Here is a 13,324-nt window from a genome sequence, read left to right on the forward strand (position 1 = left end):
AAGTATTATGTCAAGAACATGACACCAGTTATTGAAAAGCCACCACTTCCCCTCATATTCCTTCAAAATGGAGGGCTTTCTAACTGGTACACCTCCCCACAGTAGGAGAAATGGATGTATTTGTGTGATACCTTGTGGACAGGTATAAGGAAGAAACTTTACTGCAGAAAGGCAGATGGATCTTGCAATCCTCATCATGACCTTTAGGACAACCTGTGTTACAAGAGATGCCTATTAATTTCAGCAATCTTTGTTGACTGTGGCAGAATTCAAATGGACATGATGTTCATCATCATCATCTATGTCAACTAAGGCCTTGACTTTGTAGGTAGGATTTATTGCAGGAGGTCATTCTGATGCAGACAAATTTCCGTCTATTTCTTCAACTGCAACCTTAAAAATGGATTACATCTATTTGTTGGTTTGACTGGAATGTTCAGGAAAATCCATAATATTGCCACCTTTCATCAACAAGGAATATAGCATTCCATATGGCAATAATGATGCTGCAACATTACCACATGTCAACAACGTTCGACCAACCAGATATGTTATTTCTTCCAGCGGAGTCCAGCACAGAACTGGCCATTCAGCCAGCTGGCAGATCCATGACCACCACAACCGTACAATGTTTGTCAGTATGGCTGGACTGGTTGGTCAGTAACTGGAATGGCAAAAATTGGACAAAATATGACTAACAGGTTAGTTAGATGCCAAACCTGAAAGGTAATCCCACATACCTAGATTCAACGCTTTCCATTTCATGCAGAGCAGAGGACTGAGACTTTTATACCAGGTGGAATGTTGTTGTTGTTGTTGTTGTTGTAGGGTTTAACGCCATTTTTCAGCACACGATAGGCTATACATGGCGGCCAGTATTAATGGTGGAGGAAGAAACCGTGAAATCCCCGGAAAGAACCACCGACCCTCGAGAAGCTACTGGCAAGCTTTCTCACATACCCACATTGGCCGAATCCGAGACTCGAACCCATGCAGACAGAGGTGAGATGGCAGTGATCCGTAACGGAGAGCGCTTTAGACCACTCGGCCACTCGGGGCCCCCCAGGTGGAATGCCAATTGGTGTTTTTGTACAACTCTCTCATGGTCATGCTCGAAAACAGAGATTGCTGTAAAATACATATTATTCATGAATTCATGAATCCAATTAATGATCAGAATTGCTTGTTATGGCATCAAATGGTGAAGTCATCACTGCCACATCTTTGGGGGGGCGGGGTATATTGAAACCCACATAAAGCTAACTAAAATTTCTGAAACTGGATGAATACTAAGAATTTCATGCTTGGATGATTTGGGACATGCCCTTTCCTTTACAACCTTTCAATTGCTTTCTCAAAAAGTTGGATCACATATATGTCTATGTTGTATATGTGCCACATGTGTGTCAGATATGACTCTGAACAGAGAAGGCACATCTCCTAGTTATCCTCCAGGATTTTAAAGCATCAATACTTCTTGCACTTAACTGCCAAAAGAGAAGAGAAAACATGCAAGTGCATAGGAAAAATATAGCAAATACCGAAATTGGCAAACTCGTTACTGTTACAAACTAAAAAAATGTGAAATAACTTAAATTTAACAATGCAATACAATTACACCAGAGAAAATTTAATGTTACCAATCTATATCACATTTACAATATTGATTCATAAAAACAACTGCAAAAATATGTTCAAAATTAAATGTAAGATTCAACAGCTGCAAGCAAAGTTTAAACTGGTTACATTTATGACAGTAGCAGCCATCCAGTTGAAACAAAGGGAGTTAACTGTAAGAGTTACTTTCCTTCATTTACATATTACATATAGATGTAAAGATGGTTTCTTGTCTTTCAGCACTGGCTGGATTCAGAGACAGCAGAAATGTTAATATGATCAGGAAATGTATTTGACAAATTCTGTGTAAAATGGTAAATGACATTTAAACACAAACTGAACTGTGGTCATGACAATCATGATAATATCATGGTACTGAAGATAGCATCTGAAATGATACAAATGTCAACAGGTCAAAAAAATATGCCCCCGATTATCCCAAAGATTATACAAGACAGACAAAAAATTATTATACAATTATCACATCTTGTTTTGCAGAACATTACCTCCAACCTCTGTACTTTAGGTTATAACTCAGCTGCAATTAATTCTATTCCAAAACAAATCCGAGTTGTCTGTAAAATACATTGAATTGGAAAGATTTATATTTCATTCAACTTCGTGATTAATAAAAATATGAATATTGAACACTGCATATGTAATTAATGTCTGTAATTAACACTTACCCTGGAAACAGTTCTTGTGAACAATTCCATTTCTGACCTGGTTGGTCAATGCTACCCCTGCATCTTCGTCTTGTAATGCACCCAGGACCTCACTGAAACATGGTAGATTAAGATCTTCTATTCATCTCAATGTACTCATCATAGCATACTGGTGTTAATGAGAAAGGTACTCATACATATCCCTCCTGGTATGATACAGAAACAGTTTTGGAGTTTTAGGTGTTTTAACAGACTGACGTTCCTGATTGGATATAAATATCATTTACTGATTTTCAACCCACCTGACATGGAGGCTACACCACAAGCCACCAATGACCCAACTTTGACATAGCATGTCCTAAGATACAATTATACTTAGTGAAAACAGGTGTTCTACATATTTACTGTAAAAGCAACACCACTGCTATGGAGCCATAACATACACAATTTTGATAGAGTATGTCCTAATAAACACCCAATAAAATCTGATTGAATATGATTTGGCCATTTTAGAAGTCTACAATAGGTTTTTCACCTGGTTGCTAATGAATACAATCAAAAAAACGAAATGTGGCATAGCATGTCCTCAGCAACATTTATACCTAATTCTATCTGTTATGTATATCTATATTATGTGCTTAATTTTTGCAGGTTGAGGAACTAATGCCTACCTGAGATTCATGTCATTATTTTAAGAAGTAAACAAGACGTTTACTTGAATTTGAGTTCAGGACCTGCTCTGGTTTACAAGTTACACAAGGTTTTCCACTGAAAATCTACTGTGTCACAGGGCAAGTGAAATTAATATATATATATATATATATATATATATATATATATATATATATATATATATATATATAAAGAGAGAATGATAGATAAATATATAGAGATATATAGATATATATATATAGGATTTGGTAAACAAATATTAATTCTTGTTTTATGATCTGTCTGTGGAATTACTATAGGATTAAATGATCATGGTTGGGTATTTATCGATGTGTAAATTTTACCTAAAGGACTTTATGTTAACTTTGTGAGTGATTAGGTAAACTTTACACATCGATAAATACCCAACCATGATTATTTAATCCTTATAATTCCAATTTTGTCCTTTCTTTCATCAAATCAACTTATTCCATCAACAATGCATTCCAATTTAAGTAGTGTGTATGTCACATTGCATGCCCATGATTACCTAAGTCAAGAACAAAGGAATTGGTTAGAAGCCACGTATATGTCAGACCCCGTGGCTATAGTGGTCCTGTTCATAATTGTTATGAGAGCTAGCTTTGTTGAGTGTCAAAAATCACATGTGGACATTGAAAGCTTTGTTCAAGAACAAAGGACCCTTATTGGCATCTTAAATCTCACCATGTTGACAGACGGCCGGAGCATTGTCTGCTAAGTTGAACAGAACAGAGTAGAATCAATATCCAATCAGAATTGAGATTGAGCATGGTCACCATTTAAATCCAAATTTAATTGAGTAATTTAGACTCCAGTGATTTATTACACTGCATATGGCAACATTCTAAGGTGCAGCTTGATCAAAAACTTGTCATTATTTACCTCATTACCCTCTATTATTGCAGTGTAAATATTATCTTAAATGATGCACAGCTGAATGCATAAAATACCATCTTTCAAAAAGATTCCCACAGAAGATACCCATCAATAATTAAAATGCCCTGACAGGCAACCAGCATCCTGTCCTGACTAGGAGTCTAGGGGCAACACTGTGTACAAAGCTACATACAAGTTTCATAGCAAATAATGGGTTTGCATCCAAAGATGCTCATTTAGTTATTGAATAATCTGAATAATTTACTCTATTTGTTTTTAAATTGTGATCATTATTTTTCATCTATTATTATCATTTATCACATGCCTTCTTAAATGCCAACATTAAATTTACACAGTACATGATCTAGGTGTCACTTTCAACAATATGCTCTCATTACATTAACATACAATGAACATATGCAAAGCTGCATATCTGAATCTGAGACACATAAGCTCCATTCACAATTTTCTTTCATTTGATGCCACTAAAACTCTTGTGTGTTCCTTAGTGTTTTCAAGACTGGACTATTGTAATTCACTTCTATCTGATTCATCCTTATCACATTAACCCCTGGAGGTTTTTGTCATTTTTGCCTCAAATTTGAGTAGGAAACACATTTTGAAAGCTACTTCTGAAAAGATGCGAAAACACCAATTCCCAGGTGAGCTTTCAATAACATACTGTAGTTGTGTTAGAAACATTGTTTTTCATTGGCTATTTGGCTCACACATGAGCAGAAGGGTAAAAGTTGGATTTTTATTGTATTATTTTTTTGGTTGCTAAACAGAGCCATTATTTTTGTATCGAGACCATTCTTTATTCCAAATGCCCATCTTATCCGACTTTTTGCAAAGGTTCATCTGTCTGTTTGCAGTTCATACTAATTTGCCTTAGATCTGAGACCAAAAAGTCTAAAATCCAGACACAAAATTGGATTCTGACCACGGGCGAATTTTGGGTAGAAAAAAATCGGGACCAAAAAATGAGGTTTTTCCATCTGTATTTGTAGTGCAACTAGATATTCCAGATTATTTGGTATCATTGTAGAGCTACGTCTGTCTACCTTTCTATAATACCACCTACTTTAGTGTATCATGTATGACCATGATGCTACAGAGCTCAGCAGTAGGCTACTACCTCCTGCCATGTTAACTCGTCACCAGGGGTTAATGTGCTAACAAGGATTTTTAATTTTTTTTACAAATCGTCAAGGAATGACTAAATTTGTACTTTATGTGCAATGTCGATGCACAAGTGATTAAATATGCAAGGAATATTCAAATTTGGTGACGTCATCAAAATGCACCCATTAACACATTAACCCCTGGAGGTTTTTGTCATTTTCACCTGAAATTCAAGTAGGAAACACAAAGTCATATGGACAGCGTTCTTTGCATACCAGGGCCCAGCAACGTGGAATGAATTGCCCACTGAACTTAGACACAAAGACACAGTGATCACATTCAAGAGGGCTCTCAAAACTCACTTATTTCGAATGCAAGAACAAACTTAAAGACCTAATAATGTTTCCTACCTGAAATATTCTCAGCATGTTTTTTATTTTTTTAATATTTGTTTTTGTAATAATATTATTATATGTTTTTTTTTATCTTATAGGTGTTGTCTAATGTTGTAAAGCGCTTAGAGCTTCTAAAGAATAGGCGCTATACAAAGTCCTCATTATTATTATAAATAATTATTATTATTTTGAAAGCTATTTCTGAATAGATCTGAAATCACCAAACCCCAGGTGATCTTTCAATAACATACTGCCTAGTTGTGTTAAAAACATCATTTTTCATTGGCTATTTGGCTCGTGCATGAGAAGAAGGGTAAAAGATGGGGTTTTGGGGGGGGTTTTCCTCTGCTAAATGGAACCAGTATTTTTGTACTGAGACCACTCTTTATTCCAAATGCCCATCTTATCCTACTTTTTGCAAAGGTTCATCTGTCTGTTTGCAGTTCATACCAATTTGCCTTAGATATGAGACCAACAAGTCTAAAATCTAGACACAAAATCGATTCCAACCATGGGCGAAATTTGGGTAGAAAATAATCGGGACCAAAAAATGAGGTTTTTCCATCTGTATTTTGTAGTGCAACTAGATATTCCAGATTATTTGGTATCATTGTAGAGCTACGTCTGTCTACCTTTCTATAATACCACCCACTTTAGTGTATCTTGCATGACCATGATGCTACAGAGCTCGGCAGTAGGCTACTACCTCCTGCCATGTTAACTCGTCACTAGGGGTTAATGTGTTAACAAGGATTTTAAATTTTTTTTTTACAAATCGTCAAGGAATGGCTAAATTCATAATTTATGTGCAATGTCGATGCTTAAATATAAAAGGAATATTCAAATTTGGTGACGTCATCAAAATGCACCCATTAACACATTAACCCCTGGAGGTTTTTGTCATTTTCGCCTGAAATTCGAGTAGGAAACACATTTTGAAAGCTATTTCTGAATAGATCTGAAAACACCAAATCCCAGGTGATCTTTCAATAACTAGCTGCCTAGTTGTGTTAGAAACACCATTTTCATTGGCTATTTGGCTCGCGCATGAGCAGAAGGGTAAAAGCTGGAGTTCTTTTTCTTTTTCTTTCTTTTTTTTTTGCTAAGCAGAGCCATTATTTTTGTATCGAACCACTCTTTATTCCAAATGCCCAGCTTATCCTACTTTTTGCAAAGGTTCATCTGTCTGTTTGCAGTTCATACCGGTTCGCCTTATATCTGACACCAAAAGGTCTAAAATCCAGACACAAAATCAGATTCTGACCACGAGCGAATTTTGGGTAGAAAAAAATTGGGTCCAAAAAATGAGGTTTTTCCATCTGTATTTTGTAGTGCAACTAGATATTCCAGATTATTTAGTATCATTGTAGAGATACATCTGTCTACCTTTCTATAATACCACCCACTTTAGTCGCTAGGGGTTAATGTGTTTAAGTATGAAGAACTGAGCGCACCCTCCCCTGCTCTGTAACCTTCACTGGCAACCCATTGGATCCAGAATCAAACAAAAAAATCCATTCACTATGCTACATTTCATTGACTGGCTCCAGACCAACAGATATCTGACCTCAATATGTGTACACTCCATCTGGTAACGTATATTCCTCTTCCGACAGTTACATTCTTATTGTTCCCATTGTTAAAACAAAATCATCCAAAAAATGTTCTTTTGCTTACTCAGGGCCAAGGTATGTTTAATAAATTGCCCAAAGATCTTAGACACGAGGATAAAGTGTCCTCATTAAAGAATGCTCTTAAAACTCACCTGTTTTGACTACATGAACAGACATAAAGACTTAATAATGTTTACTTCTTTAATTACTGTTGGCATGTTTTTGCTTTGTAATTTCATGGCATTTTGTTTTTAAATCTTATAACTGTGTATGTTAAAATGTTTAATCTAATACTGAAGATTGCTTGAAGCTTCTAAGATTAGGCACTGTACTAAGTCCACATCATTATTACCCTAGGCCTGCATTTGTTTTGGGTTTTTTGTGTGTTGTTGACCTACTCTCACCTGACATTGGCAGTAACTCTGAAATGCTTGAACTGCACAGGATTTTTTGATACCTGAAATGGAAATGACACAAAGTGACTCTTTAACAAACAGAAAAACAAGAGACAAGAGATGGTCTGAGACTGCTCACCTACCCAACACCTGTCTAAATGTCTGGTACTTTGTGTTCTCTCAAACCTGGACAAACTAATCAGGATGTAGGATATGAACCTGGAAACTGTGCTATGAGGTGTAAAATGGAATTATTATTAATTATTTGATCCCTAACTGTATTTTTACACTGCATATGCCTCATATATCAATATTACATTGAAATGAGTTTAAATAAAGCTGAACTGAAATGAGTGGAGTTCAGTAAAAAATTTGTTTCCAGTGTTTTTAATTATTTTTGAATACATCCGATTGATTACTGATACCAATCCAGCCACTGAAAAAATTGCATAAATGAAATATATACTGCGAAGTCATGGACCAGCCAAGTGACTTTTTGCAGCAAGATTCCTGAGTACAAATGTGGAATACTTTCTAGAAAAAAAATTAATTAAGGACCTGAACATATTTTTAAATCTGATTAATGTGTAAAATAGCACAGCTGTTATGTGGAAGTAATATAATTCTTTGTAATGATAAAAACTACAAAATAAAGGAGGGGCTTTAAGTTCAATGTATTTAGTTCTTAATAACATAATTAGTATTTATTTATCCAGCCATCTTTTATTTTCAATATTTCAATATCTTCATCAACCTCTTTTCCTGTCATTCTGATTATGCTGTGCAAAGTATGAAAGTTTTCAAAGTATGTACAATTTTTTTTTAAATGTTCATTTTGAAATGAATTTTAAAATATAAACAAGTTCTAACAGAACGACAATTCAAATTGGTTTTGATCTTTTGCAAATCCATATAAATTCTGCTTGTCAGTTTTCATACACTTGAATATTTTAGGTTTCAGATATTATAATACATCTAAACGTTTATAAAAATCAAAAGCATTCGGACAAAGAGAATAAACACACACAGACCAGGGGTAAAGCTAGACTTGAATTTTAGTGAGAAGTGACTTCTCCTTTTGGACTGAAAAGGAAGAAGTGAGAGCTGGACAGGGAGAAGTGGGAGGACAGGGAGAAGTGGGAGGAAAGCTCTGTCTGTGTGTGTGTGTGTGTGTGTGTGTGTGTGTGTGTGTGTGTGTGTGTGAGAGAGAGAGAGAGAGAGAGAGGGAGAGAGAGAGAGTAGCTTTATATCTCCATTAAGGCATGATCAAACCCAACCAAATAGCAGATTTCTGATAAGGAGTCATTTAAAGTATCAATCTGTATTTGTTGGAATATCTGAATCATATGAAACACAATGAAAGGCCGCTGTACAAGGATGCAATCAGTTGATTTAGAGAAGTCATTGAGATTTTTCCAATTTTTTAAAATAGCTGCCATATTTGATTGTAGATTGGCACCAGTTGTAAAAACAATTATAAATCATCTATGCCAGAATGATATGGTCAAAGTCTGTTAAATAACTTTTGATTTGTTGAAAGGGTTTATTTTCTTTGTAACTATACATACTATATTTCAAGGCAGCCTGGCAATTTTTGAATAAATTTATGAACATTTCATTCAAGTATGTTTGCTGTCAAATATTGCGAAATTCTGCTCAGCATTCTTTGAGAAGTTGTAAACAGCAACTGTGAACAGATGATGCCAGCCAAAAAACAATGGCCTAAGGGCCCTTACAAATGATGCCAGCCAAAAAACAATGGCCTAAGGGCCCTTACAAATGCTCAGTTGGCATCATAATTAGGTGAGGTGAATGCTTAAATAAATTTACAATAGCAACAACAGTCAGCCGTAATTCAACTTAAACAACACCCATGGATCAATCTTCTCACTCATTTGTTAGTTCTGACTCATCAATTTGACAATTCATTAATTATGAAATGATAGCTACTAAAATCTAATTCACATCCTAGGCAAAAAAAAAATGTAATTACTGATATATATTTTAATCATTTTGTCAGATGAATTTAATGTGAACCAGATCTTAAAGAATGTACATTTCCTCACTAAATTTGTTAATAAATAGGATGTTTATTCACTTACCTGGGAGGAGGTAGAGAGGGATCGTATCACAGCCCCTATACCATGAGCCCACTGGTCCCTATCTCGACTGTCTGCACCCTGAAAATATAGTTCCTCTCCACCTGGAGTTTGTAGCTTGAAGGCACACTGAAATATAAAACAATACATGCAGTGTAAAGGCAGAATATGAAAACGCAACGAGACTACTGTTGTAGCAGATGACCAGAATAGTACTGTCAAGTTAGAAACAAATTCATTACAAATGTTGTGTTCAGTGTTAGAAGATATACATACAAAAGAATGTAGGTGAAACCCTTTTTACTTTATGTCTAGATTCTTACCAAATACTAATGTTTACACTCACTTATAAGTCAAATAAAACTGCAAACAACAAAGATCCTGATCTGCCATAGCATAATACACCTACAGACAACAAAGATCCTGATCTGCCATAGCATAATACACCTACAGACAACAAAGATCCTGATCTGCCATAGCATAATACACCTACAGACAACAAAGATCCTGATCTGCCATAGCATAATACACCTACAGACAACAAAGATCCTGATCTGCCATAGCATAATACACCTACAGACAACAAAGATCCTGATCTGCCATAGCATAATACACCTACAGACAACAAAGATCCTGATCTGCCATAGCATAATACACCTACAGACAACAAAGATGTTGTTAGGTCAACTGATTACTCTTAACTCTACAGACCCAAATCTGCCTATGCATTATGTGACAGCAGATCTGTCTGTGCAGTTTGCAGTTGGACTTGACTTATAACTGGGTATATACAGTATATTTGTATGTGAAAACTGAAAATGGATACACCTAGGTTGGATAAATGAAGACATTTTCTTAAAGACTGAAGTTAAATCTGATAAGAAGCAAAACTTTATGCTGATTTGGGAACAACAAGAACCATCAATTCCAGTTTAATTAACTCATTAACCTCTGGAGGTTTTTGTCGCTTTTGCCTGAAATGCACGTAGGAAAGACATTTGGGGGGCTATTTCTGAATACATCCTAACACATCAACTTCCAAGTGATTTTCCATTATCCTAATGCTTAGTTGTGTTAGGAACATTGTTTTTCATTGGCTATTTTGCTCCTGCAAGAGCAGAAGGGTAAAAGTTGTAGTTCTTTTTTTTTTTTGCTTAATGGACTCATCATTTTCGCATCAAGACCACTCTTTATTCCAAATGCCCATCTTATACTACCTTTTGCAAAGGCTCATCTGTTTGCAGTTCAGACTGGTCTGACTTAGATCTGAGACCAAAGAGTCTAAACTCCAGACACAAAATTGAATTTCGACCACAGACGAATTTTGGGGTGGAAAAAAAATCAGGTAAAAAAATTAGGTTTTTCCCTCTGTATTTTGTAGTGCAACTAGAACTTCCAGAATATCTGGTATCATTGCAGAGCTACAACTGTCAACCTTTCTATAATACCACCCATTTTAGTGTATCATACATGACCTTGATGCTACAGAGCTCAGCAGTAGGCTGCTACCTCCTGCCACGTAAACACGGTGCCAGGGGTTAATGAGTTAAAAACTTGTGTGTCATGATTCCAATGCACATATTTAATAGCATGATAAAGATTCAACTAGCTACAGTAATTGCCTCTGTATGTGTGTGTATGTGTGTGTGTGTGTGTTAAAGCCATAAATGCCAGAAAGATTTTGTCTACTGTCAAATATGGTTCAATGCTGTTAAAGTTTTTTTTTATAGAAGTTTAAAGTTTTTTTCTATTCTAGTAAAAGTTAACATATTTGTCTGAAGATCAGTCCCATTTATATAAAATCGAAATCCCTCAAATTCAAGGATGCATTCTGTTGTTCAAATTTTTATTTTAGTAAAAGCAGTTAGTTACATCTGATGACAAATGGAATATGAATAAATCTGAAAGTTGTTGTTGTTGTTGTATGGTTTAACGCCATTTTTCAGCACATGATAGGCTATACATGGCGGCCAGTATTAATGGTGGAGGAAGAACCTGGGAAAACCACAGAAAGAACCACCCACCCTCGAGAAGCTACTGGCAAGCTTTCTCACATACCCACATTGGCCGAATCCGAGACACAAACCTACGCAGACAGAGGTGAGATGGCAGTGATCCGTAACGGAGAGCGCTTTAGACCACTCGGCTAAATCTGAAAGACCTTCACGTCAGGAATATTTATGTCAAATATGGTAAAATTGTTTTTAGTGTTTATGAGGACATGTATAGTTTTTTTCTTCTAATTTTAGTAATGGCTGCCATACTGAATTACAGATTAGTATCGACAGAACAAATTTGAGGGACTACAAGTGGTCTAAAGCACCTGTCTTTAGTGATCACTCCATTTCACCTCTGTCCACATGCGTTCAAGTCTCAGGCTTGGCTAATGTGAATATTATATAAAAAAGCTGTCAAAAGCTTCCCATGGGTTCTTCCACCGCCAGTTACAATTGCCACCATGAACAGATCACACTACACAGAGAAATGGCATTAAACAAGCAGAAAAACTGCAGAATAAAGTGCCTTGCCCATGGACATACCATGGCAGGTTCATAGGTCAGAAAAATTGTGAATTCCTAATTTTCTTTCCTAAAAACATATTCAGTTGAGAGTTTTTACCAAATCTGCTTGACTTCAACAGTGGGTAAAACTGGTGCCTGTTCAGCTGCCCCAAACCATACATTCTCTAGTGCAGACAAGTAACTTGGAACCAATTTTGCTATTTACTTCATTAACTGCTACAGACCTTGAAATGGGTAATTTTAATAAATATGCATTCTGTTTGCATTTCATCAGCAATGTGTGTGTTCTTTTTGCAAACCATTCTCATCTGCATTGTATCTATACTCTATCATCTCATTCATTTTAATTTATCATAAATGAATTCAGATTTTGCGTTTATTGCTGCCATCATTTCCTTTCCTTTCCACTCATTTTGTAATGCAGTGGAAATGCATTAACTGAAGTAAAGTTTTCTATTTTTAAAGGTGTTAAACAGAGAGAACTATTGTTTTATTAAAAGTTTACTTCTCAACGAATAAATGCAAATGACAACAATGATAAAATATAACTGCAACTGCAAAGTGTTAAAATATAATTACAGAGTATTTGACTGCACATTTTATTTTTGATTTTGTTTCATTTAAATCAAGATTGTATAGATGCAGCCACCAGTGATGATGCCATTTCATCAATCAAGATTATATTTAAAGTCTGCATCAAAAGGTAAAATACCATGGCTATGTATCGTTTTGTATCAATTCTCCATTTCTTGCATTTTGGTGAAACGTTGTCTGTCAGTGTGTAAAGAACCTAATCCTGGATTATCATGCGAACAGGTTTTTCAATGGAAATTTAGTGGCAGCTTGAATATAATCAAATTTTCTATCTATCCTATGCATTTGTCAGAATACATTCATCACTCATTTGCAATCATTCTGCATTTCATTTTCATTATTGCTGCATTCCATTCACATTCATTCTGCATTCAATCTGTGCTCATTCTGAATTCTATTTTCAATGCATGGATAAAATTGGCCATTTAAAGGGCCTGTTGCTGGATGCTCATTTCAAAACACTGTACTTGGTCCTCATTTTAATGACTGTCAATACAAAAATTTGATTTCTTACGTCTGTATTGATGTCCGGCTCATGTAAGCATGGGCAGACAACTGAGGCTCCCTGAAGAGGAATGGTGTCAAGAAGGAGTGATCTGTCTTTCTTATCATGACATGTCAGTTTATCCTCCAGAAGAACAAACCAACAGATCTTCCATTTCTTATTCAAAATCTGAAAATAAAATGGTGATATTATTAAAAACAAAAAAACATTCAAATCCCATTACAT

General features: G+C 35.6%; 1 protein-coding gene across 1 annotated transcript in view; it reads right to left on the reverse strand.

The window, feature by feature from the left end:
• LOC149802246 (pleckstrin-like) overlaps window positions 1–13,324 on the reverse strand; it is a 74,073-nt gene that overhangs the window by 38,968 nt on the left and 21,781 nt on the right. The window contains exons 2-5 of the mRNA XM_089956673.1: window positions 13,109–13,267; window positions 9,482–9,607; window positions 7,389–7,441; window positions 2,304–2,395 (exon numbers count right to left, since the gene is read on the reverse strand). Coding sequence (XP_089812799.1) covers window positions 2,304–2,395; window positions 7,389–7,441; window positions 9,482–9,607; window positions 13,109–13,267 — 430 coding nt within the window. The remainder of the gene's footprint in view (window positions 1–2,303; window positions 2,396–7,388; window positions 7,442–9,481; window positions 9,608–13,108; window positions 13,268–13,324) is intronic.

Source organism: Sinohyriopsis cumingii, chromosome 4 (genome assembly GCF_028554795.1).
Source record: "Sinohyriopsis cumingii isolate HCF-2022 chromosome 4, ASM2855479v2, whole genome shotgun sequence".
Taxonomy (NCBI): Eukaryota; Metazoa; Mollusca; class Bivalvia; order Unionida; family Unionidae; genus Sinohyriopsis; species Sinohyriopsis cumingii.